This window comes from Bidens hawaiensis, unplaced genomic scaffold (assembly GCF_021521415.1).
Source record: "Bidens hawaiensis isolate Kalapana, Puna unplaced genomic scaffold, B.hawaiensis_p1.1 tig00011152_1, whole genome shotgun sequence".
Taxonomy (NCBI): domain Eukaryota; kingdom Viridiplantae; phylum Streptophyta; class Magnoliopsida; order Asterales; family Asteraceae; genus Bidens; species Bidens hawaiensis.
The window spans coordinates 633,710-658,161 of NW_027491864.1; the positions used below are offsets into that span (position 1 = coordinate 633,710).

The following is a 24,452-nucleotide window of genomic DNA, read 5'->3' on the forward strand; positions in this document are numbered from 1 at the left end:
TAAATAATCAATTTTTGATCAATTTGAAGATCAAGTACCTAACTTTTTTTGTTGATATCCACTTCAACAACTTATTGAAACAAGTAAAATTAATTGCTCAAATTAGTATGATTAGGTGGAAAATTGAAGAACAAAATGCAATTGTTTGTTTAATTGTAAAAAAATGATTAATTGTGTTTTGAGGTCTTATTTGCATGTAACGAACATTTGTAAGGTTAGATAACTCAATTTAGTTTAATATCGACCTGCAAGTTAGTTTGATATGGGTAAACGGTTGAATTGTATTGATATGGATGGATGTTTGATGAATCAATTGATGAATTAGGTCGTAAAATTAGATTTAAATTATGCCACCTAATGTGCGATAACTAATTATTCTGCAATAACCCACGCCTACATTGTATAATGTCTTATTTATGTGGTGTGCTTTATTTTAAAGTCTTCTCACTAAACAATTGTTTTTTAATACACCAAATACGAATGTTTACTTCGTTTCACGATTCTCATAAATTTTATATTGAACACACAAAAATACATGACAGGGAAAAAATCGGGGGGAAGGGAAGGGCATGGCAAAAGTATTCATGAGAAGTCTCAAGCACAATAGGCAGGCGCTCATTCGATTTCTCTTACTCAACACTCTGATGATGTTCCTTTATGTTATTTCTCTTGGAATAAGAGGAATCTCCTTTTTCATTTATATTATCTCAAAAGTGGCATGCTTCATAGTGGCGAAGGGTCTATCTAGTTGTTTGAAAAAAGGGGGGTGCTCCTCGGCTCTGGCCTCAGTGATAGATTGTGCATTTCAAGCGCTCGTCACTACGGGGTCGAAGCCAATATGATGTCGTCGGGTGGGGGAATAATCACTGTAACGGAGATATAAATTCGGGAAATGTGGGATGTATGCGGATTGTAAATCTCTCAAAGTTTCCCAATAACTAGTTGTACTTGACCGCTTAAAAATAAATAAATAAATAAATAAACATGTTACTAAATACATTATTGATAATCTTTTTAAAATCCTTTAAAAAGTATATCATCTTTATAAATACAAGAATATTCTCAAAAATAGGTATACTCAAATACTCAAATGACCACCATTTTACAAATATACCAACAGAAAAAACCCAAATCACAATTTTGCCATTAGCCAATCCCCATGCTGCATACTGTTTCTATGCACTTTACAAAGCTTTGATATAACATGGACCACCTGCCTTCATTCTTTTTCTTCTATATAAACCCCTCTTCTCTTCCATATTATCTATCTGTAACACCACCACTTCTCTCCCAACACCACCTTCTAGTCTTCTGACACCAATATCAGCCATCATGCCTGAAGCACCCAAACTCCCACATGATCTTTCAAACTCCATGAATGATTATAATTATAGTCTCACCCAAAAAAACAAAAATACTCTTCAGTTCATTGAGGATGTTACCTCTAACCCTGATGAGATACAACAACAAGTCCTGTCTGAAATATTAACACAAAATGCTTATGTGGAATATCTTAAGCGACATGGTATGTCCGGTCAGACTGACCGGGATACCTTTAAGAAACTTATACCGGTTATCACTTACGATGACCTTCAACCGGATATTAACCGGATTGCCAATGGTGATAAATCACCTATCTTGTCATCTCACCCCATTTCAGAATTTTTAACAAGGTATTATTAGTTATTATATCACTATATGAGTTATGTTAATTTTTCCATTATTGGAATGATGTGCAATCAACTTTTATAAAATGGGTTTGTTTAATTTTCACTTTTGTTATGATTTATGCACTTTTTATGTAAAAGAGTTAGGTTTTTAAGTCGGGTCTTTATGGGTGTGACTTAAGGAAAAGTTTACCTTTATTTCATCCTTCACAGACCCTATCACAAGATGATCTTGTTGGTTTGTTATATGTTTTAAATGGGTTTTTTAGTCGGGTCTCACTAGGTGCAACCTTTATCTTTTTGGATAAAGAAAAGGTTTGTTCTTGTCTGACCCTTCCGAACCCTGCTATAACACGTTCTTATTAATATTAGGTTTGTTATATGATTAAAAAAAGAGTAAACTGCGGTTTTCGTCTCTGTGGTTTGTCCAAATCCGCAGTTTTAGTCCAATAGTTTCAAACTTGCGATTTTCGTCCCTGTGGTTTCATTTCACCTGCAATTAAAACCGAATTCATTAACCCCGTTAAGTATGGTCGCTAAACCCATCAGCGTACCTTTCACGTGAGAGGCAGTTTTGTCGTTTTTCCCCCAACTAAACCCGAGCCCCTCACGTGAGGGGGGGCTTGCGAATTACGACTGAGTTTATTTGGGGAGAAAAGGGGCAAAAATGCCCCTCGCGTGAGGGGCACGCTGATGTGTTTAACGACCAAACTTAACGGGGTTAATGGATTCAGGTTTAATTGCAAGTGAAATGAAACCACAGGGACGAAAATCACAAATTTGAAACTATTGGACTAAAACCGCGTATTTGAACAAACCACGGGGACGAAAACCACAGTTCACTCTTAAAAAATAAGTTTTTTACTTGGTTTCTTTATTTACTTTTTAGAAAAATAATTTTGCTTTTATTTTACCATTCATAGACTATGCTATATAAGTAAAATCTTACTAGATACGCTTGTTTATTTAGTTCCGGGACGTCAGGAGGAGAGAGAAAGTTGATGCCTACCATCGAAGACGAGCTTGATCGAAGGTCGTTACTCTATAGTCTTTTAATGCCTGTGATGAGTCAATTCGTGCCCGGTTTAGACAAAGGCAAAGGGATGTACTTCTTGTTCATCAAATCCGAAGCCAAGACACCGGGCGGGCTAGTAGCCCGACCGGTTCTAACAAGTTATTACAAAAGCTCTCATTTTAAACAAAGACCATACGACCCGTATACAAACTATACTAGCCCGAACGAAGCCATCCTTTGCCCGGATTCTTACCAAAGCATGTACTCCCAAATGCTTTGTGGGCTTTGTTTAAACAAAGAGGTTCTCCGGGTCGGGGCGGTTTTTGCCTCCGGGTTTATCCGGGCCATCCGGTTTTTAGAAAATAACTGGATGGTGTTATGTCATGATATCCGAACCGGGACTTTAAACCCGGTTGTTACCGATCCTTCGGTTCGGGAGGCTGTGGGTCGGGTTTTGAAACCCGACCCGAAATTAGCGGACTTTATCGAGTCTGAATGCTCGAAAAAGTCATGGCAAGGGATCATTACTCGGCTATGGCTGAACACGAAGTATATCGATGTGATCGTTACCGGAACAATGTCGCAATACATACCGACACTCGATTATTATGGCAATGGCCTCCCACTTGTTTGCACAATGTACGCTTCTTCGGAATGCTATTTCGGTGTTAACCTGAACCCTCTTTGCAAGCCCAGTGAAGTTTCTTATACTCTTATTCCAACAATGGCTTATTTTGAGTTCCTTCCTGTTAATCGCAACAATGGCGTAACTAGCTCAATTTCAAAGCCGAAATCGCTTAACAAGAAAGAACAGCAGGAGCTCGTTGATCTTGCGGATGTTAAACTCGGTCAAGAATACGAGCTTGTGGTCACTACTTATGCTGGTAGGTTAAAATTTTTAAATTTGTATAGAATATAATGGGTTAGTATTAATGCGCGCCAAGTGTTTGATAAAATGTCTGTATGATCAAAACTGCAGGACTTTACAGGTACCGAGTTGGTGACTTGTTGCGTGTCGCGGGGTTCAAAAACAAAGCCCCCCAGTTTAATTTCATATGTAGGAAAAACGTCGCGTTGAGTATTGATTCGGACAAGACTGATGAAGTCGAGTTGCATAAAGCGGTTGCAAACGCGGTCAACCATTTGAACCCGTTTGACGTGACGTTGACCGAGTACACGAGCTATGCGGACACCACGACCATCCCGGGCCACTATGTGATTTTTTGGGAGCTGAGCCCGACTGAGACGACCCCAATCCCGCCCTCGGTTTTTGAAGATTGTTGTCTCGCAATCGAGGAATCACTCAACAGTGTTTACCGACAGGGGCGTGCTTCTGACAAGTCAATCGGGCCGTTAGAAATCAAGATTGTGGAAACCGGGACGTTTGATAAACTCATGGACTACGCGATCAGTTTGGGTGCATCGATCAACCAGTACAAGACACCGCGGTGCGTGAAGTTTGCACCGATTGTGGAGCTTCTGAACTCGAGGGTGGTGTCGAGTTACTTTAGCCCGAAGTGCCCGAAATGGGCACCCGGGCTTAAACAATGGGGGTGCGTGAATTAGTGATTAAGTTTTAGTTAGAGAAATGAATGGCAACCATGATCATGTGTCACTTGTCATGTTACTTTGGTCGTTTGTTGTTGGATTAGGCAATGTACATTAAAAAACAGTTTGATGTTTCATGGAACGTTCATAAAACTTGATTTGACTTTTGTGTTTTGATCTTGAAGCCAGCTAGGAATCCTCCACACACATTCATGAGGCAGATATTATGGTTATTTTAGTAATTTCTCTTATAGGGAAAAGTTAATTATTAATCCTTTGATAAAATATGATAATATTCTAAATTCAAACCAAGTATTATGGTGTAACTGAGTATAGCCGCTTATAAATAGTTGATAGTGGCTCGTTTGCATAAATTTAAATCGAGCGAAGGTTAAACGAGTCCAAGCACAAACTCAAGCTCATGTCAAAGATCGCTTGAAAAAGAATCATAAACGTTTATGATTGGTTCATTAGCAAAAGTTAAAATTGAGCGAAGGTTAAATAAGTCCAAGCACAAACTTAAGCTTACTTTGAAACTCACTTGAAAAACAAGGCAGTGCCCATAATTTATGAGCATGTTATTTTTTTATAAACATAAGAATTTGTTTATACAATAAACGTATAATCACATAATAAGATTATTGTAAGGTAAATAGGAGAATGTCAATTGTATATTGATTGTATAAAACATAGTTATAATGGGTCTTGGTACATACAATACAATATTAATGAGTACCACGGGGACGAATGACAGATGTTGGTTGAACGGAATTGGTTCAGATCGAGTTTGCCCGACTAACAGGATGGTATTGGGGGTAATGGTAAAAATGCAGTTGAATTATCTAGCAATTTCAATCAACATAATTCAATCAAGTCATCTTCTTAGTCAACCAAAATCTAAATTCATACAACATACTTCAATCAAGCCGCCCTCTTATCGAATGGAGTTAGAATATGATTGTCATACACTGAATTATGTTGTTTGAATTATGATTAATTAAACAATAGAAATGTATTTTCTTATCATTTTTTGTGTGACTATCATACTCCATTTCGTCTGATAAAAATTTCTAGCTCCACCTATGATTAAACATTTGTCTTCAAAGTCTTGGTTACCTGTTTTTTTTTTTAATTTGAATCAAGTGTATATAGAGGCTAGCCTCTTACATTCTTTTAATTGAATTATCAATGTTTATTACTTTCAACATTCAATAAGTAAACTTGAAGCTGTTCAAAAAAATAAGTAAACTTGAAGTAGTCTTTCAAAAAAAAAATTAATAATAAGTAAACGTGAAGTGGAGAACAAAAGAAGCACATGACCAAATATAATGGATGATGAAAGTTAAATAAATATTTGTTCATACTCTCTTATTTAATATTTTTTTTTATTTAAAATTGATTCTAATTAGTCTAGTATTTAACTATCACTCTATTTATTTTTTTCTGAAAGTTAATGCATATTGCATGTTAGCGAAGGACAAATTCTTTTTCAAAGTTTAACTAGTCAAATCCAACATATAAGATGCAATTTTCCACAAAATGAATAAGTTCATTGATTCAGATTTGATTACCTTATCTAGAAATAAGAATCTATATATACCCTAAAAGTAATTTATTTTCAGTAAATTAAAATAATTTATTTAAAAAAGATATCCACAATAATGTAACCCACAATTGCAAACAATATTGCTACTTCTTTTGTGTGAATTATAATTCATTCTTTATAATATAACAACTTGAATTTATGTCATAAAAATTTTAACTAACAATTAAATAACAAACGTGATGATTTAAATCAAAAGAGAGTAACATATATAATTGAAGGACTTGATTTGATTTGAGTAAAGGTAAATAAAAAGAAAAGAATTGAAAGGCCACTAATGACTAAAGCTTCATTTACGCTAAAAGTTGCATGGTACACATTCTCTATTCAAATATATCATTTCAATCCAAATCCAAAAGTTATGGAATATAAAAGCCTAATCCATGTCTTTTCAACATCAACATACGATAAGAATAGTTGTTTGAATATATAAACATTAATCAAATTCTTTTTTTAATGTAAGTAATTATTATCTAATATTAACTACCATAAAAACCCATATACACTTGTTTGTAGCGAATTCCTAAGCTCAATGGGCTTCAAATTCGGATACGACTCAATTGTTACTAGGTTAGGATTCTTGAGTTCGGTAAATTTGAGATTTCTTTTATTGTCTAACTGATTTTGTGATTGTTTAATTTTTAGCCCAACCTAATTAAACTTAATAATTTCGAAGAAAAAATAGTTTTTACCTCAATCTAGCTTACTACATAAATTTTAAAAGATAGTTTTTACATATGTCAAGTTGTTCATCGTTACTAAATCATCATTAATTTATTTAAAAGTTACTTTGATTAAACTTGTTTAGTTGTTTGATTTGGTTGTAACTTCTTAATTCTAACCCCCCCCCCCCCCCTCGATGTGATGGTGACTTGTAAGTTGTTTATAGGGCTTAAAACATTTATTAGATTATTATTTGACCTTTCTGTGATAAAAACAAGTAGAACACATACAAATTTCATGAAACAACAAAACTGATACAAAAAAAATGTAGGTCAGATAGGACGTGTCATTTATTCAGGCGATCACTAAGATGAGGCCATATGATATATCATTCAATCACTTGATAACTAAGGTACTTAACAATGATTCAGTTTGAAGCGATTATTAACCTATTTTGACTTGACACATGTTAACATAATTTTCCGTGATGAAAGTTCATTGAATTCAATTCATAGAAGTACTTGCATAGGCCATAGGTAAAAAAAGTAGTCATAAATGAGGAGATGATGGATTAGAAGGGAGAAGGACAGGAGAGTGATTACCGACAATGATAGGGTTCAAGTGAAGTGGTTGTGGTTCTTGTAGGTTTGAACAATCAAGGAGTTTATCTTAATAATAGTAATAACAATAATGGTAATGATAGTAGTAACAATAATAATATTAGTGAATTACAAATTTCTGTTCGTATGTATATACTCAACTACAGGTTGGGTCTTTTATTTAAATTACGATATTGGTCCTTTATATTTCACCAAGCTATGGACTATGTTCCTTAAAAATTGACTTGGAACAATAACCTAGAGGTTCTAGGTTTGAAACTGATCCTAAGCACCAATCGTCTTGCCGCTGAGTGAGGCTGATTTACCTCTCACGTGAAGGGTCTGGGACGGTCTGGCGTGGGCCGGTTTGTGTGTCTGAAACAACATGTTTTGAAACAACGAAGGTGAATGAAAGTCAAGATTTTTAAGATGTCAATCTATAATTTGGTGAAACATAAAAGAAAAAGAAATTTGTAATATAATTTTAATTACAATAGATATCTTTACATGTTAAAACTATTTCAAGGACTAATTCATAATAACCTGGTTTAATTACTTTTAAGAACTGTAATGTAGTTAATAAAGAGTAAGAACTTAGCATGTATATAAATGATGATATCTGTCATTTACTCTATTAATAATAACCATAACTTTTATTTTTTATAACTATTAAATAACCATTTTAAAATATATTGAATAAGTTAAATTTGCCGACTTAAAGATTCTATTTACTTGAGATAGACATAAAGTTGAACAGGGAATGGAGCATTTCGACCGAATCAAATCGTGAAAGAAAAAATTAGTATATGATTATGGTTATTCTTTGAACGACATGAAAAGAAATTGAAATGAAACAATCGATAAAATGTTAAAACAAAGTAACATAATTAAAAGTCTTTAAACTTTAAAAGGACAGAATTGAATCATATTATCCAAAAAAACAGTAAAAGAAAATGATTAATTGGCTTCTTCTTTTTAAAAAGATTATAAATGCAAAAATAATAATTTGTTTTGATACATTTCCTTTTATAAACAATCGAATTGTTTTTTTTTTTTTTTTTGAAAATTGACTTTCATTAAAAACAAACACAACCAACGACTATCACCAAGACGAAGAAAGACGCTGAAATCCAAAAACCAAAGACAACAATCACGTTACATCAAATAAACACCATCTTTTCCAATCCACTACCCCTATCTTAGATCTATTTTTGTACCAAAGAAAACCCAAAGATTTTATATCCGCAACCATTTCCACCACCTTAGTGTTCTTGCCCGAAAAAATCTTTTCATTCCTAGCCCGCCAAATCCTCCAACAAGTAATGATGACAATTTCATGAATAATCAATCTCTTGTTCCCCGTCGCACCAACAACCTTATGCACTTCCACCAAATCATTGACATGAAAAACAAAAGATCTAGGGATGTTGCACCATGAACCAATCGCATTCCAAACGGCCATAGAAATGAAACACCCGGTTAACAAGTGCTCGAGCGATTCCTCATTACTCTCACATAAAGCGCAACTATGATCATCACAATACAAATGACGTCTAGCTAAAGCCTGCTTGGTTGGAAGACTATCCAGAACGGCCCTCCACATAAAAATATTACATTTTTTCGGGACCCAATCGCTCCATTGGAAACCGAAACTCCCAGCATCCACAACGGACCGCACCATCCATCTTTTAATCGCCGAAACCTCGAACTCTTTGCAGCTACCAACCGCCCAAGACCATGAATCTTCACGGTCAACCATCACCACCCCTTGAAGGAGATCTTCCAACTCTTGCTTCTCGATCACCTCCTGTTGGGAGCAAGGAGCTCTAAGCCAATCCCACACAATGCGACGAGAAGATCCAGTGACCACCAACCGATCTGCTAACAAGACATTTTTATGTTTTTCTACCGCATATAAGGACGGATACTTGTCCATAATCGGCGCCGAACCCAACCACAAATCCATCCAAAACCGAACTTGGCGACCATTCCCAAATGTGGCCCGGATCACTCTATTAAAACCCACACCATCAACCTTAAATTTGTTCCAAAACATAACACAATTCTTCCAAACCCCGGGAACCACATTATTAACCGGAGCAAGCCCCCAACCGCGCGAGGACCCGTGAATAGACAACACTACTCTTCTCCACATCGCGTGATGATCATTTAGAAATCTCCCAAGCCATTTAGTAATCAGCGCTTGATTATTAACCTCTAAACGAGCGATACCTAAACCCCCTTCTTTTATAGGTTTGGTGACTACCTCCCAAGCCACCCATGACAGCTTCCTCACTTCATCCGAACCACCCCATAAGAACCTTCTCATCAAAGCTTTTTTAAACAGTAAGGGATGTTCGGCTCGCGGAATATTTTTGAAAGAATTGAAATTTAAATTAGAAAATTGGAATTGAAATGTTTGAAAAATCTATAATTTGTTCGCTTGGTAAGTTGTTTAACGGGATTTGAATTCTTCACATCTCCTCTCAACTCACCGACCCGTTCTACCCCCCCCCCCCCCAACCCCCCCAAAAAAAAACCTATTAACATTCCTTCTAAAATTAGAAGGATTTCTAAATTCCATTCAATCTAGGGTTTAGGGTTAAGAGCATCCCCCAAGTTGTCGTTTGGCGTTTGCTCAGAATTTGGCATGCGCTTTACGCAAGGTAGTGGATTCACCGGGCTCGATTAAGAACTGGGTCAAATTACTATTGTTGTCGCGTTGTACTTTAAGGGTGGTGAAACCTTCCACTAGGCAGGAACGCATGTCAGGGAATCGAAAGTCTTTGCAATGTAGTAGCATCCAGCAAGCACTTGCGGTGTGGAAAGATGGATCTGGTTTTGCTGACTTGGTTCTTTCTCTCTTTTATAACGTGGGGGAAGCACTTTTTCTAAAAGAGAGGTGGGAGGGGAGGAGGGTTCTGAAAAAAGCCTCAATATTAAACAATGTCTCAGGAAAGTCAGGAATGGTCATTTCACAGTTGCAGTCAAGGTATTATGCTCAAGTGGGGTTGCCCCTCTCGGAGATTCAACCATGAAAGCCCTCATTGATAAACACCCAGTGGTGACGTCTCCGTCCTTGCCTTCTAGCTATGTCGCCCTGCCTACTCTCTTTGTGGATGGGGACTGTGTGCTTAGATGTATCCGATCATTTTCTAAAGGGACCTCATGCGGGAGATACGGGATGCGGGCGTAACACTTGTTGGACGCTCTTAGTGGTGAGGATCAGTGACTTCCATGGGTCTGCTCTCAGCCATCACTGAAGTCGTCAACTTATGGCTAGGGGGTCTGTGCCCTAAGGTGCTCGCTGAGTTTATTGCTTCGGGCCCCCTTACCCCTTTATTAAAGCCGGATAATGGAATTCGGCCCATTGCTGTGGGGGCTATCTGGCGTAGGTTGGTTTTTAAAGTGGCTATTAAGATGGTTGGGAAGGAAATGACTTAGTATTTAGGGGACTTTCAGTTTGGGGTAGGGACCCCTAATGGGGCAGAGGCGGTGCTTCACAGCGCGAACCGGTTTCTTAACTCCTTTCACGCGGACGGTTCTTTAGCAATGCTTACCGTGGACTTCTCCAACGCCTTCAATATGGTCGACCGCACAGCCCTTCTCCAGGAGGTTCATCATCGTTGCCCGTCTATCTATCTATGGGTCCGGTTCCTTTATGCCCAGCTGGCTAGGTTGTACATTGGTGATGACTGTATAGGGGCTACTACTGGGGTTCAGCAGGGAGACCCCCTTGGGCCCCTCCTCTTTGCCTTAGCCTTACACCCTCTTGTTCTCCGGGTACAAAATGACTGTAACCTCCCATTTCATGCTTGGTACTTGGATGATGGGACTATTATTGGTGGTGCCAATGAAGTCGCTAAAGCCCTAGACATTATCAGCTCGGAAGGGCCATCATTGGGGCTTCAACTTAATATTAAGAAAACCGAGGTTTTTTAGCCAACGTGTAATGGAGTGAAAGTTAAAGATGGGCTTTTCCCTAATGGGATTGGTAGACCAGAGAGAGGGGTAAAGCTTCTTGGAGGGGCTGTTAGTCGAGATCCTTACTTTATTAAGGATTTGGTGAGGCGGAGAGCATCTCGTGCGGTTGATCTTATGGAACTCTTACCTTGCCTTAGGGATCCTCAGAGCGAACTCCTCCTGCTTAGGTCTTGCATGGGGGTTGCTAAGTTGCTTTTTGGGTTACGAACATGCCACCCCCATATGATGGATGATGCGGTATCCTGTTTTGATAAGGGGCTTCGAGAAGCCATCGAAGACATAGTTGTATGTGGAGGCCCGATCTTTGGTGATCTTCAGTGGCGACTTGCATCTTTACCGATGCGCTTAGGGGGGGGGTTTAGGCCTTCTTTCGGCTCATGATGTCGGGGTTTACGCTTTTGTAGCGTCGAGGGCTCAGTCTTGGAAGCTACATAATCACATCTTAAGGAATAGCGGAGTTGTCGACCTGGACTCAGACTACGTTCAAGCCCTGGAACGTCTAAATGGCGCTCTCCCAGACTTTGAAATTGGCGGTTTCTCTAATAAGGACACCTCCCTACCAAAGCCTCAAAAAACTTTGGCGAATGCCCTTTTTGGCAAAATCGCTCAGAGCCTGGGAGAAGTTTTTGGACTGTCTCTCCGACAGAAGGCGGTTATTGAATGCTTACAAGATCCTCATGCCCAAGATTTTTTGACTGTTATCCCGATTGATGGCTTGGGCCAAAGCATGTCTGCGGTCGAGTATAGGGTCATTCTTAAGTACCGTTTGATGGTCCCAATGTACCCAGAAGACGAAACATGTCTGATCTGCCGTAAGGCTTGTCTGGATAAATTCGGAGAGCATGTGGTTCATTGCAAGGAGATGCCTGGGTTCAAATACCGACATTATTGGGTGCGGGACGTTCTTTGGGACATCTTAAGGCGAGCTGGGATATCAGCTAAAACGGAAGCCCCCGTACACTTCCTTACAAACCCCACGGAAGGGAGATCCACTCTACGACCGGCAGATTTGCTCGTCTTTGGTTGGGCCGGGGGAAAACACGCTTGTGTTGACCTCACAGGGGTATCTCCTTTAGCTGGTTTGAGGGATAATGGGTTTGTAGCTGGGCAAGCAATGAAAATGGCTGAAACGATGAAGGTGGAGAAACATGCTAAAGCCTGCGAAGAGAACCAACATGTTTTTGTCCCTCTGGCTTTTGATACCTTTGGCTACTTGGCACCGGAAACTATCTGTTTCCTAACCAGGGTCCAACGGGTTGTGCATAGCAATGTGTCAACTCCAAATGGGCAGGGGTATGCCTTTAGCAGGTTAAGGTTTGCAATTCAGAAAGGGGTGGCGGCGCAGCTTGTTGCCCGCCTACCTGCTATGTTGATGTAATATCTATGTTTCTATATAATGAGCTAATAACAATTGTTTGAAAAAAAATTCAATCTAGGATTTCTTTGGAATTCATTTAAATTCCAGTTCTATTTTTTTAACCGAACTCGTCATGTTACGAAATTTAATTCTAAATTCTTTGAATTTCCACGAATTCTATAAAATTAAAACGCATAAAGAGTAAACCATAATTTTAAAACGACTGAAGCTATCCATTTTACACGGTTATTTTGGTTTTAACTTTTCAATGGGTTATGACTTGTGAGCATTATACAATTTAGTAAAAGGAAAAGAAAACAAATCGAAATGTCATTGTAGCACGTGTGATAGTATATGCTTTTTGTGATGGATAAGATGAAAACTAGAACAAAAAATATCTATTCTTTTTCGTAAGTGTTTAAATACAGTAATAAACAATAATTTAAATTCTACCGACATTATCACACACATAATTATTCCCCTTTCTTTCACTGATTCAGATTCTATGTTTAGTACCTTCCAAGCCGCAACAAAAAAAACCTCAACTAATTAGTTTGACAAATAAAATATGACAATTACTTGGTATTTATATAAATTATAATAGTTGAAATTGATAAAAACCAATATACCTATATAATTCTATATTAAATACTTACTTTATATTTAGATAAATTATGTGATGTGAGTTTGGTTAAGTTTGAGCTCGCAGTAGTTCATACTCGTTTTTTAGTTGTGTTTTAGTGTAGGCTAAGCTCTTTTAAAGTATGCTAGATTCCAATTTTTAGCAAGTTAATCTTAGACACTAGCACTCTTGGTTCAGATTGTTTACGCCCCTAATATTTATATTCATTGAACCAAATAAATTTTCAATGATGATTTACCAATATGGGCCATAATTATTCGTTTGTTTACAAACTTTAAAAATATAGCATTTAAATTAAAATAAAAACATGCAACAAAATTTCCCTTGTTCAACATATATGTGTCCTACATAGATAAAGTTGTTTGTGCCCCTGAAGACACCATGAATGCTCAATTGAAATTAGATAATCAAATGTAAGATAATGTAAATGGTTTACCTGATTAATATATATATATATATATATATATATATATATATATATATAAATTTCGTAGTTGCCAAATGGTTGATAAACATGGTTTACATCTTTTTAGATTAACAAATAGAATAAAAATACTTTTTTTATTAATTAGAACAGAATAAATAGATTTTTAACAGTGTTTGAAAGTATCCTTAATGCCCGAGTGTGTCTACCGAGACGAGATGTCAACCGTCTATATTGTGCTTCAACCCTGATTCACATAAAAACACCATCAAAGACAAAACTCAACACTATGGAAAATCACTTAAGTTAGGTTTCATTTCAAACTAAGATCTCAACGGTACCAAACATTAACCGTCAATCCCATACCATATTATCATTGGACCAGAACGTCAATTGCTATAGAATAAATAATTATAAACACATATAATAAAACAAAACAAAATATTCTTTATTATTATTGTTTACAATTATTATCTTCTTAGAAACCGGATGACATTTGGACGGCTGGGAAGCATGAGGAAGCAGGCTTACGTGTTAAATGGCTTCACACGTGTACCTGTTGCGAAATGATTGGTCAAGGACACGTGTGGTATAGTTGACTTTGACTGTGGCAGTCTGACACGTGAGAGTTACATTATATGTTTTCTTGTCGGGCCTTATTATTAGGCCCAGTAAGCCCAAACCTGTACCGGGTTCCAAACACATCACACATGTCCTCTAATATTTATATATATTTTCTTGGTAAAGACGTGGAAGAAAATGCTATCGAAACATTTTTTTTATTATTATTAAAATATAAATCCATAATATTATAAGTATATTTAATGTTTTTAAGTAAGTGCATTATAAAATATACTATTATTCTGTTTTCGTTTTCGTCTGAAACTTTTGAGCTTCGCGTGTTTGTTCAAGTTTCGTTACTGAGCGAGCCAACGAGCAAGCTTAATTGCCTTGATATATGTATTGTAGCACCTACTAAACTGGCTACAAATCAATTTCACAAAGTTTATTTTATTTGTAGGCTATTATGAAATGATGTCAAGTTAAAAAGTAATTCAACATAATCATCACAACTATTTAGATGTTTTAAATGTTTCGGCTACATTTAACAAAAGGTGCTGGCAACCTATTATCATGTTATAAGTTCGACAAACCTCGCTAGCAAAAAATAAGGTTAGCAGCCTTATAGTTTCTATCATTCTGCTTTCGACTTCATCATAATTCTTTATGTGTACGGATAATAAAATCATCTTGTAGAATCAGCGGATAAGAATCATGGATTAAACAATCTTAAATCTTGATCAAGACAAGCTTTAATTCAAGTCATTTCCATGTCACTTGTACTTAACAGAACATTAATTTTATATTAAGGTCAAATATTCCCATTTTTAAATTAATAATGTAGTATAAAAAAATGACACAAGAGAAATGAGGAAATTTTTTAATAACAATTATTAAATCCAATATCATGGAATCTCCGACATCCATTGACCAAGATTTAATAAAAGTTCATATTTATGTAAAAAGATTTATTTTTTATATTCAAGATGTTAAAATCTAAAACCTCATTTATATATTTCATTTATTATGAAAATATGATTTCAAAACTTTATAGAACTTCTATAGGGTTGTATAATGAGTAAAAGTCTAATTCTCATGGAAAGTTTTAAATTTGAATCCAGCTTTCACTTACAGTTTGTTAAGTATGAGATAATTAAATAGACAAATGAATAAAATAAATTATTATCATTTTATTTGTTTGTTTGGTTATCACATGAAATGAAATGAATAATTACTTTGTGTTATTTAATAGATAGAAAAAGACGAAAGAATAAAATATAATTGGTGGTGGTGGGTAGTGATAATGATGAAGGTAGTGATGGGTGGTGGGGTGGTGGGCGATGTCATTGTGCGCGATGAGCAGTGATTAGAGGTGGCGGGTGGTGATGGTTGGCGGGGCGGTGATACGGTGGCATGGCGTGGTAGGCGGTGGTGATGGGTGGTGGTGGCCGAGTGGGGGTGAATGAGAATGGAATGAGAAAAAAAAAAACAAAAAATAAGATTGGCGGATAAAATGAATTTGAGTGTTTTAGAGGGAATGAAAAGGACAAGGTAATAGGTAATTAAAAAAACTATAATGACCTAATTAAAATAGTGATCAAACTTGATTACTATTTTATGTAGTTTTCCTCTTTTTCTTTACTTATATTTAATTATAGGCCTGTAAACGAACCGAACGTTCGATGAACTGTTCGTGAACCGTCCGACGAAAAGTTCGCTTATTTCATAGACGAACAAACATGAACAAGAAATTGTGTTCGTTTAATTAAACAAATGAACAAGAACACATGTTTCGTTCGTTCATTTATGTTCGTAAATGTTTGTTTATGTTTGTTTATTGATGTTCATTTATATCCGTTGATTTATGTTCACTTACATATTAATATAAAATAATTAAATATTATATTGGAGAGTCATCTACTTAATGATTTTATATTTGTTCATTTGTGCTTATTTATGTTTGTTTGTGTTCATATATAGTCATTTATATTTGTTTATCTTTGTTGAGTTATGTTCGTGAATTGTTCGTTTAGTATTTAAACAAACGAACATAAACGAACATGAATATGCTCATTTTTTATTAAACAAACACGAACATAAAATACGTGTTCAATTAACAGTTCACGCTTGTTTAAAGTTAAACGAACAAATACGAAATGCCCTTATTTGTGTTAGTTCGGATCATTTAAAAACCTATTAATTAGAGACCTATAATTAATCACTGAGATTTGTTTTTCACTTTAATTTAATTTTGGCATTTCCTATTATATGAAATGGACACCCCCTAAAAAAACTGGATGATGGTTTTAGTAGGTGGGGGACACATTTTTAGATATGATAATAAAAGTAAAAAGATTGATGATTAAATAGTAATCTATGTTATGTTTTGGCCATTAGTTTATGCAAGCATTTGGAATATAAGCATGAAGCAATGTTTTTTTTTCATTATAAATTACATTTTGTTTATTTACTAAAATGCAATTGTAACTCTCATGTCAACATGTTGACCGACTAGTGTTTTCATACTAACGGACAATAAAAATAAAAATATCCCAAAAAGCATTGAAATTTAATCGGCCATATATAAATATCAATTCAATAGTCTATGAGTTTAGTAACTTTAGTTGACGTTTAACCCAACAAAAGTATTGTGAAAATTATTTGCAAATGAAATTCTTTAATCTTTTCTTATATATATATATATATATATATATATATATATATATATATATATATATATATACTAGTTTTTATCCCCCTATTACGGGGGTTGTTTTATATTGTTTGTTCTAATATTTATTTATTTTTTAAATTTATATTTTTTTTATTGTATGAAAGTTATATGGTTTTGATGAGACCCAAGACCCGTTTATTTTTTTTACTATAAAATTGGTTTTTTAATTATAAATAATATTTATGAAAGTTAATAATATACTTATGGTTTGATGAGACCCAAGACCTGTTTATTTTTTTTACTATCAAATTGGTTTTTTTAATTTAAATGATATATATATATATATATATATTAAAATAAAAATGATATTAATTTTTATTATATCATATTTTATAAGATTTTTACATCAATAATTTGGGGAGAATAATTTTTAATTTAATGAGATGTTATAACCCGTTTAAGGAATATCAGGGTTTGGTAAGATCCATACCCATGAATTCGGGTCAAATGTATGAGAAGCCTCCATTTAAAAATCTAGCAAATCTGGTGACTCCAAAAAAAGGAGGAGCGACCACATCGCGACACGTAGGATTTTTATGTCTTCGTTTATATATATATATTATATATATATATAACTATACTATTAAAACAATAGTGTTTAATTAAATATGGTCTCTTTCTATTGGTGTATTATTTACCTTTCCATGTATATCTAGCACTTCTCTAATTTTCATGTCAATAAAATAAATTAAAATATTATACAATCAATTCTATTAAATGATTATTAATTTCTATTAATTAATTTATATTATTTTGCATTCAATATTGGTCAATTACTATAATTTCTATATATACTATTCATTCTTAAAATTTTTAGAAATTTAAATCATTCAAAAATAAAATGTATTTCACTTTGTGGATGGAACCATATATGATTTTTTTAACCCTAAACCGGATTCGTGTTATTCATTCAACTCTTAAACTTAATCACATTTTTTGACCCTCATTGAGTACCAAAATAACTTGCCGTCAATATACCAATTGTCTTCAACATCATGTTTGTTCATTCAACCTCATATTCACAATCCAATACGTTAGTTTGTTAATTCCTTCCCGTCGGTTTCTTCTTCACAGCAGGTGAAGAAACACTAAGTTACCCCGGGCAGATTACGGATAATCTGGGGGTTAAATAGATGTTTCCCACGAGGGGTTAGATCCGGCAAAGATGGTTCTTCTGATAACCTGCAAAACAGACACCGTAAGCTCGTCACTGAGAAGGAGGGGTTCCTCCTTGTGACCACCCTCCGGCGTGAGAATCAGACTAGATTGCTCTTGAATATAAATGTATATTAAGAGATTGCTAGAGCAGATATCAGGTATATGATGTAAGATACAAGATAAGATGAGATGATCATACCATTTGGGGTATTTATAGCCGAAGGTAGGTTTCCAAGAGGGTATAGCCGGCTGAATAGTATTCCTGTTCTACCAACTGTGGCCTACGCACGTGCCATGCTGGTAGTTGGTGGGTAGGCAGCGGCTGACAGTGACCAGGCCTGCTGTGTACTATTCCTTTTCCACCAATTGTAGGCTATGCACGTGGTATGACAGGAGTTGGTGAGTAGGTAGCGGCTAATAGTGACATACAGTACAAGAGCATGCTGCTCGCCATACTGTTGTCAATGGGCTGTCGTATCTCTGGTCAGATCTTTTGCCCATACCTCGTCAGGTACAGTACAAAAGATCTTCCAGTATCGTACGGACTGGCTCATTTGGGCGGGAGTATTCCCCCTCCCGCCTTTGTGCGGGATTGTTCCCGGCTTTGCTCATTCCTTCAGGTGACTACTGAATTATTGAGAGTTAAGTGCCTTGTGCGTGTAGCCTTGCTGCGCGGGTGGCCTTCCCTGATGGCTTGTATCCGCAGCTGCGGGAACAGGCGGAGTACTTCACCATTGGGAGGCATTTCCTGCGGGAACAGCTTGCGTACTGCGCGTAAGGACGTCACGTCTCTGAGCATGGTGAGTCCTGCGGATCCAGTTGGTTTCTGCGCAGACGTCTCTCTTCAAGGTGAGTCCTGTGGGTCCAACTGGGCTCTGCTGGGACCTACCTCTTCAAGTCCCCCCAGTCCAATGTTCTTCTCATGAGTGTTTAATAAGTGAGGTGAACTTTTGGACTTAAGCAAAGGGTTTTTGAAAAGGGTTTAGTTTTAAGGTTTTCCATGGGGATTCTTCCCGCGGAAGCCCTTATGTCACTTGCAGGAATTCCCGACTTTCCTGCTTGATCTTTGGGTATGATGCGGGTAGGTCTGTAACCTCCTCACAAGTCAGGAGCGTTGAGTCACACTTGTGTGGATTCTCCATGAGGCTTTGGTAGTTTTGAACATAGTGATCAATTATGTTAAAACCACCAATTCCATCTTGGGGCTTCAAACAATGTAGTTCTCGACGTTCCCGCTATGCGGGGATGTTATTCCCGTTTCCGCAAGCATTGCCCAGAAGATCCTTCTTGTTTTCAATTCCTTGCAGAGTGCTAGGTATGTGAAGGGTTTTGCCTTGACACTGTACCCGCACTAGTCTTACGGTTACTTTACTTCCAAGGTATTCCTGGCGTCAATTCCCTGCGGGTGCTAAGTATGTGAAGGGTTTTGCCTTAACACTGTACCCGCACCCGTCTTATAGTTACTTGGTCGCCATTGTATTCTTGGCTTCAATTCACTGCAGGTGCTAAGTATGTGAAGGGTTTTGCCTTAACACTGTACCCGCACCTGTCTTACAGTTACTTGGTTGCCAAGGTAAGGGGTATTTTCCCGCTTTTGAATCTTTTTGAAATTTTGAAATTCGAAGAGTTGGTGAAAGGATAAGAACAGTCCAAACTATTGAAACGTCGTCCGACGGTTTCTTCTGACAGTGTCAGGACGTGCAGGAAGTTATGGCGACGTGACAGTATATGGTCATTCCAGGCGCTTTTTCAGGCGCGTGGGCGCGAATTTTCGGGCGCGTGGCCGCGAAATTACTGGCACGCGTCTTTTCAACAGCTATTGCCAGCTTGCTTTTTGCCACGTGTCATAGTTTCATTGCACCTGCGATTTCTCTCTCTTCCGCATTAAATTCATCGCATTAATTGCGATTAGTATATAAAGGGGGAGAGGGTCCTTTGCAATCCACACTTTCACTTTTCTCTTCATCTCCAAAACGATTTCCGGCGAATACTCACCTTTTCAGTCGAGCATTCTTGAAATCGTTTTCTTTTTCATACCTGCAAGATGTCTTCTTCTTACGATCTTGAGGCTACAGCCCAGGAGGCTGGGGTGTACGCCGAGCACCCGTCATCCACGTCCGACAAGGATGATAAGAGTACTGCTGGCGAGTGCCAGTGTGCTCTGCCTGTCGATCTATATCAGTACATCGTCAGGAAGTTCATGCTCGAGTCTCTCGAGCCTGAGTTTCCTGAACCTCATCAGACGGTGTATGATGCCCCCAGAGGCAAGATCGGGGTATATGCCGCATTCTTTGTCTATGGGAATCTTAGGTTCCCTTTGACAAAGTTTGTGTACCGTGTCCTAGAGAGGCACGGTGTACACCTGACCGAGGTACACCCGATGGCAATCGCGAAGATTCGCCACTTCGAGTGGGTGTGCCGGATTCTGGGCGTTGAGCCCTTCGTCGACCGCCTGATGACCTTCTACTCTTGGAGGTGCATCCAGGGGTGGTATACTCTGATAACCCGGATAAAGGGTTTGAAGATTTGCGCAACCGAGCGCAGTCTTCGTTCATGGAAGCGGGAGTTCTTTTTTATCTCCGCTCGCGCCATCCCCCTTGCCATGAAGTTCAAGAATGGGCAAGCACTCCCCAGCCTTCACGCCTCCAACTACCAGGAGGCGGAATGGTTCTCGAAGATATCCCGAGTCCAATCTCCGGTTTACCGCTTTGCGGAGTCCGGGTTGGTGATGCTCGGGATGAGCCGGGTGTGGAAGGATGCGGAGGCGCAAAAGATCCCGATCATCCTTGAATACGGTTTGAACTCTGTCCCTTACGGTATGCTCTGTCTTCTTTGTTTATATATGTTTGTCTTCTAACTGTTTTTCTTTTATTTCAGAGGGGAACGACTTGCAGTCTCTCCTGTATCCGCGGGAGGCTGATAGTCCCGCTCGGATGGGTACTCGTGCTCTAGATGAGGACGAGTTGCCCATCCTTGAACAGACGGCGGATCGGTTCGTGGAGGTCTACCCGCCAGGCCACGAGATCCTGAGCGCCAGGCGGCCAGGTAAGGCGTTATTCAACCCTCGACCCCTCAATGCTGAAACCTCTGTTGGAATTCCTCTAATCTTGTGTTCTGATGAGGAATCCGCAGATGGTCCTCCGTTGGTGCGGAAGAAGAAGGCTGCCGGCGGGAAGGGGAAGGCGAAGGTGGCCTCCACTGCCGATCCGGTGCCTCGGTCTGATTCAGAGACCGAGTGCGAGGAGGTGGCGGGGAACCCCGGTGGTGATAAGACCACTGCTCCGGAGGCTGCGACGACTGTCACCTCCGGAGAGCCCAGGATGACAACGGTGAGCGGCGCAAAGAGGCCGGCTCCATCGGGTTCGTCCCCGCCTGTCCGCACTTTTAGGCTCAAGAAAACTCGTAAGTACAAACTTCCTTTATTTTTAACTTCATAGCTTTCCATCATTAATAGTTATCTTCCTTGTGCAGGCGTGGATGCTACCGCATTCCAGGGTGGAGCGGGGAGGAGTACCTCCGGACCCATGACGGTAGGCTTGGTCAGCCTACCTGAGGCGACGACTCAGGCGGCTGCGCCTGTTTCAGTTGGTTCAGTTGCTCACCCAGTTGAGCCAACTGTTCCAACTGTGATGACATCACCGCCGGCTGTCAGTGCATCTTTACCGCATCTTTCACTGAGCCGGCGGTTACTTTTTCTGCGGACTCCGCAGCGGCGACCACGGTTGTGAGTTCACCTCCGTTGGTTTCTACTACCGCGGCGGCCTTCACCATGCCTCCTCCGTCATCGGCAACGACGGCCGATCCTTCAGGTATGCATGGGGCTTCTCGCCAACCTCTGCCTCCTTCCCATCTACCTGATCTCTTGGACGGATTTCCCTTGGGTTCAGGTGATGGGTTTGGCGGCTATCGGCCTGTTGTTGACCCTACAGGTGCGTAGGGTTCTTTTGGCCTCTTTTTTTTTTATCATCTTTTTCTAACTGCTTTTTGTTTTTTGCAGTGTCGGATTCCAATGAAGTGTATGTTCCACGATGGAACATCCGCCGAGGAACAACCTTTCGCACACCTGTGGAGTGCGTGGAGTGGGCTCGTCACGCAGCTCCCAGTGGTGCGTTGGGGGAAGCCATGGCTAGCTACCAGGAGGGTAGGCTAACCAATGAGCTTCGGGTTCTCCTGTCCCGGATGCAGCCGCGCGTCGAGCTGCTTTGTCGTGAAAACGACAAGTTAAAAGCAGCTCGTATCCAAGAAGTAGCTCAGGCGCGGGCTGTCTGGGAGGAGAATAGGAGGCTCTCCGCGGCTGCTGCGGAGAAGGATAAGGCGTTCAAGGCCCTTGAAGTTGAAGTTCAGGCCCGTCTCGAGGCCCGTTCCAAGGCTGCCCAAGCTGTTAACGAACAGCTTCGGCTGGCTAAGGAAACTGCTCGGAACGCAACTGAAAGGGCCACCAAGGCTGAAGCTGTTGCTGAGCCTCTACGCCTCGAGAATGAGGAACTTAAAGCTAAATTAGAGGCGCTCCAACAGGCTCATGATGCCTTGGCGATGGAAGACGCGAAGAAGCTCCAAGAGATCCTGGACCAGAGGGGGGTGCTTGACCAGACTGAGCGGAAGTTAAAGGGCGTTGAAGAGGCTGCGGCTAAAGAAGTGTTGCTTGCCAACCTCAACAAAAGTGAAGCCGAACGCGCCCGTAACCAAGCTTAAGCCGCCCTCCAAGAAGCTCTGGTTGCCAAGGAATGGCTTCTTCGAGAAGCGTTGTCTCAGGTAAGCTTAACTTCATAATGTCTTTACGCTTCTTTGTGAATAGAAAAGGTTTTGATACTTGTATTTTTTCTTTTTGTAGGTTGTGCATCGGGTCTTCACGGATACGTCTTATGACGATGCTATGAGCGCAGCCCTCAACGCTTCTCATGAGGATGGGGAAAAGGCCGGCTTCCTGCTTGGTCTAGGGTTTGTTGAGAAAGGCATCCCGCCTTCCAACTTCCCTTTGTATGATGTGGATACTGAAGCTGTTTATGACCAAGCAGTGAATCAGTATGCCGCCTTCCTGCATCCGGTGGTGGAGAAGGTAAACGAAGTCGCTGCTGCTGATGATGGGCTAGCTATCCTTAAAGCTTTCCTTGAACCACCACGCTCTACTGATGGTGCGGGTCCAAGTGGAAGTGGTCCTGAAGCTTGATCCTGAAGATCCATTTCCACCATTAGAGTAGATTTTTATTTTTGTATAGCTTCTTTTGTATGCGGGTATGTACCCAGCAATCTTTGTAATATTTGAATTTCAATGGAATAAAGATTATTTGCCAATCCCTTGCCTTGTTTATTTCACGCATATTCTGATTTAACTTAGCAATTTCTTTAGTACTCAGATAATTTAACTTTTTAACGTGGCAAATTATAAGTTTATGTTTCGCTTCCTCTTTCATGATTGTGCGGGTATGACCGTCACTTACACTTAGTAGGATGGCTTAACTTTACTTATATCTGACCTGCGTGGAAGTTTTCCTCATATTTTCCTTTGAAATTTTCTAAGTGTTTAGAATAAGAACGTGGTAGATAATAGGTTGAAGTTTTGCTTCCTCGTTCGTGATTGTGCGGGTAAGACCGTCACTTGCACTTAGTAGGATGGCTAAACTTTACCTATATCTGACCTGCGTGGAGGTTTTCCTCATCCTTTTGTTCGAAATTTTCTAAAGTATTTTGAATAAGTTAACCGCTCGACGCGCGGTTGTCAATAGGTTCGGTTTCCTCTCATGATTTGTGCGATTAGGACCGGCACTTTCATTTAGTGGGATGACCAAAGGTTACCTATGACTGACCTGCGTGAAGGTTTACCGCTTTTTGGGTTTATGCGGGTTTTGCCGCCTTCCCCACGCAACGACTTTCTACATAATTATGCGGTGAGTACCGGCATCAGTGTTGAATAAATTAACCGTTCGACGCGCGGTTGTTAATAGGTTAAGTGTTCAGTTTCCTCTATCATGATTCGTGCGGATAGACCGGCACTTTCATTTAGTGGGATGACTGAACTTTACCTTTAACTGACCTGCGTGAAGGTTTGCCGTTTTTTGGGTTTATGCGGGTTTTGCCGCATTCCCCACGCAACGACTTTCCCCGTAATTATGCGGTGAAAACCGGCATATTCGTGTGGAAAGTTCATAAGTATAAATGTAAAATCATCAGCGTCGATGTTCTAAGGAGAATCATTTCCATTAGAAGTGGCTCTGGGCCTTTTCTTTACAAATTTGGAATTGATCTACATGCAAACTGTGTAATTGAGCTCCCTTCCATGTTGTTGGGATGGGAGTGCCATCGAGCCGATATGCACCTGGTTCGGGATCTCGTTGTTTACGCAGTATGTAGTCTCCGGCATTGAAGCTGCAATTTTATTCGTGTTTTCCTCAGCTGGGGTTCTACACGTATCAGCCTGCTCAGCGTTCGTTACGCCACGAGGTGTGCGAGCGTCCCATCTCTGACAAATGCTTCGACGATGTCCTTTACGTCTGTGCAT

The 24,452-nt window shown here is 39.1% G+C and overlaps 1 protein-coding gene across 1 annotated transcript; it reads left to right on the top strand.

The window, feature by feature from the left end:
• Positions 1 to 1,068: 1,068 nt before the first annotated feature.
• On the top strand, positions 1,069 to 4,469 carry LOC143537268 (indole-3-acetic acid-amido synthetase GH3.6-like). The gene is made up of 3 exons (XM_077031072.1): positions 1,069 to 1,673; positions 2,638 to 3,566; positions 3,662 to 4,469. The coding sequence occupies exons 1-3, from the start codon at positions 1,333 to 1,335 to the stop codon at positions 4,246 to 4,248; spliced, it is 1,857 nt and encodes a 618-aa protein (XP_076887187.1). The 5' UTR covers positions 1,069 to 1,332; the 3' UTR covers positions 4,249 to 4,469.
• Positions 4,470 to 24,452: the final 19,983 nt, after the last annotated feature.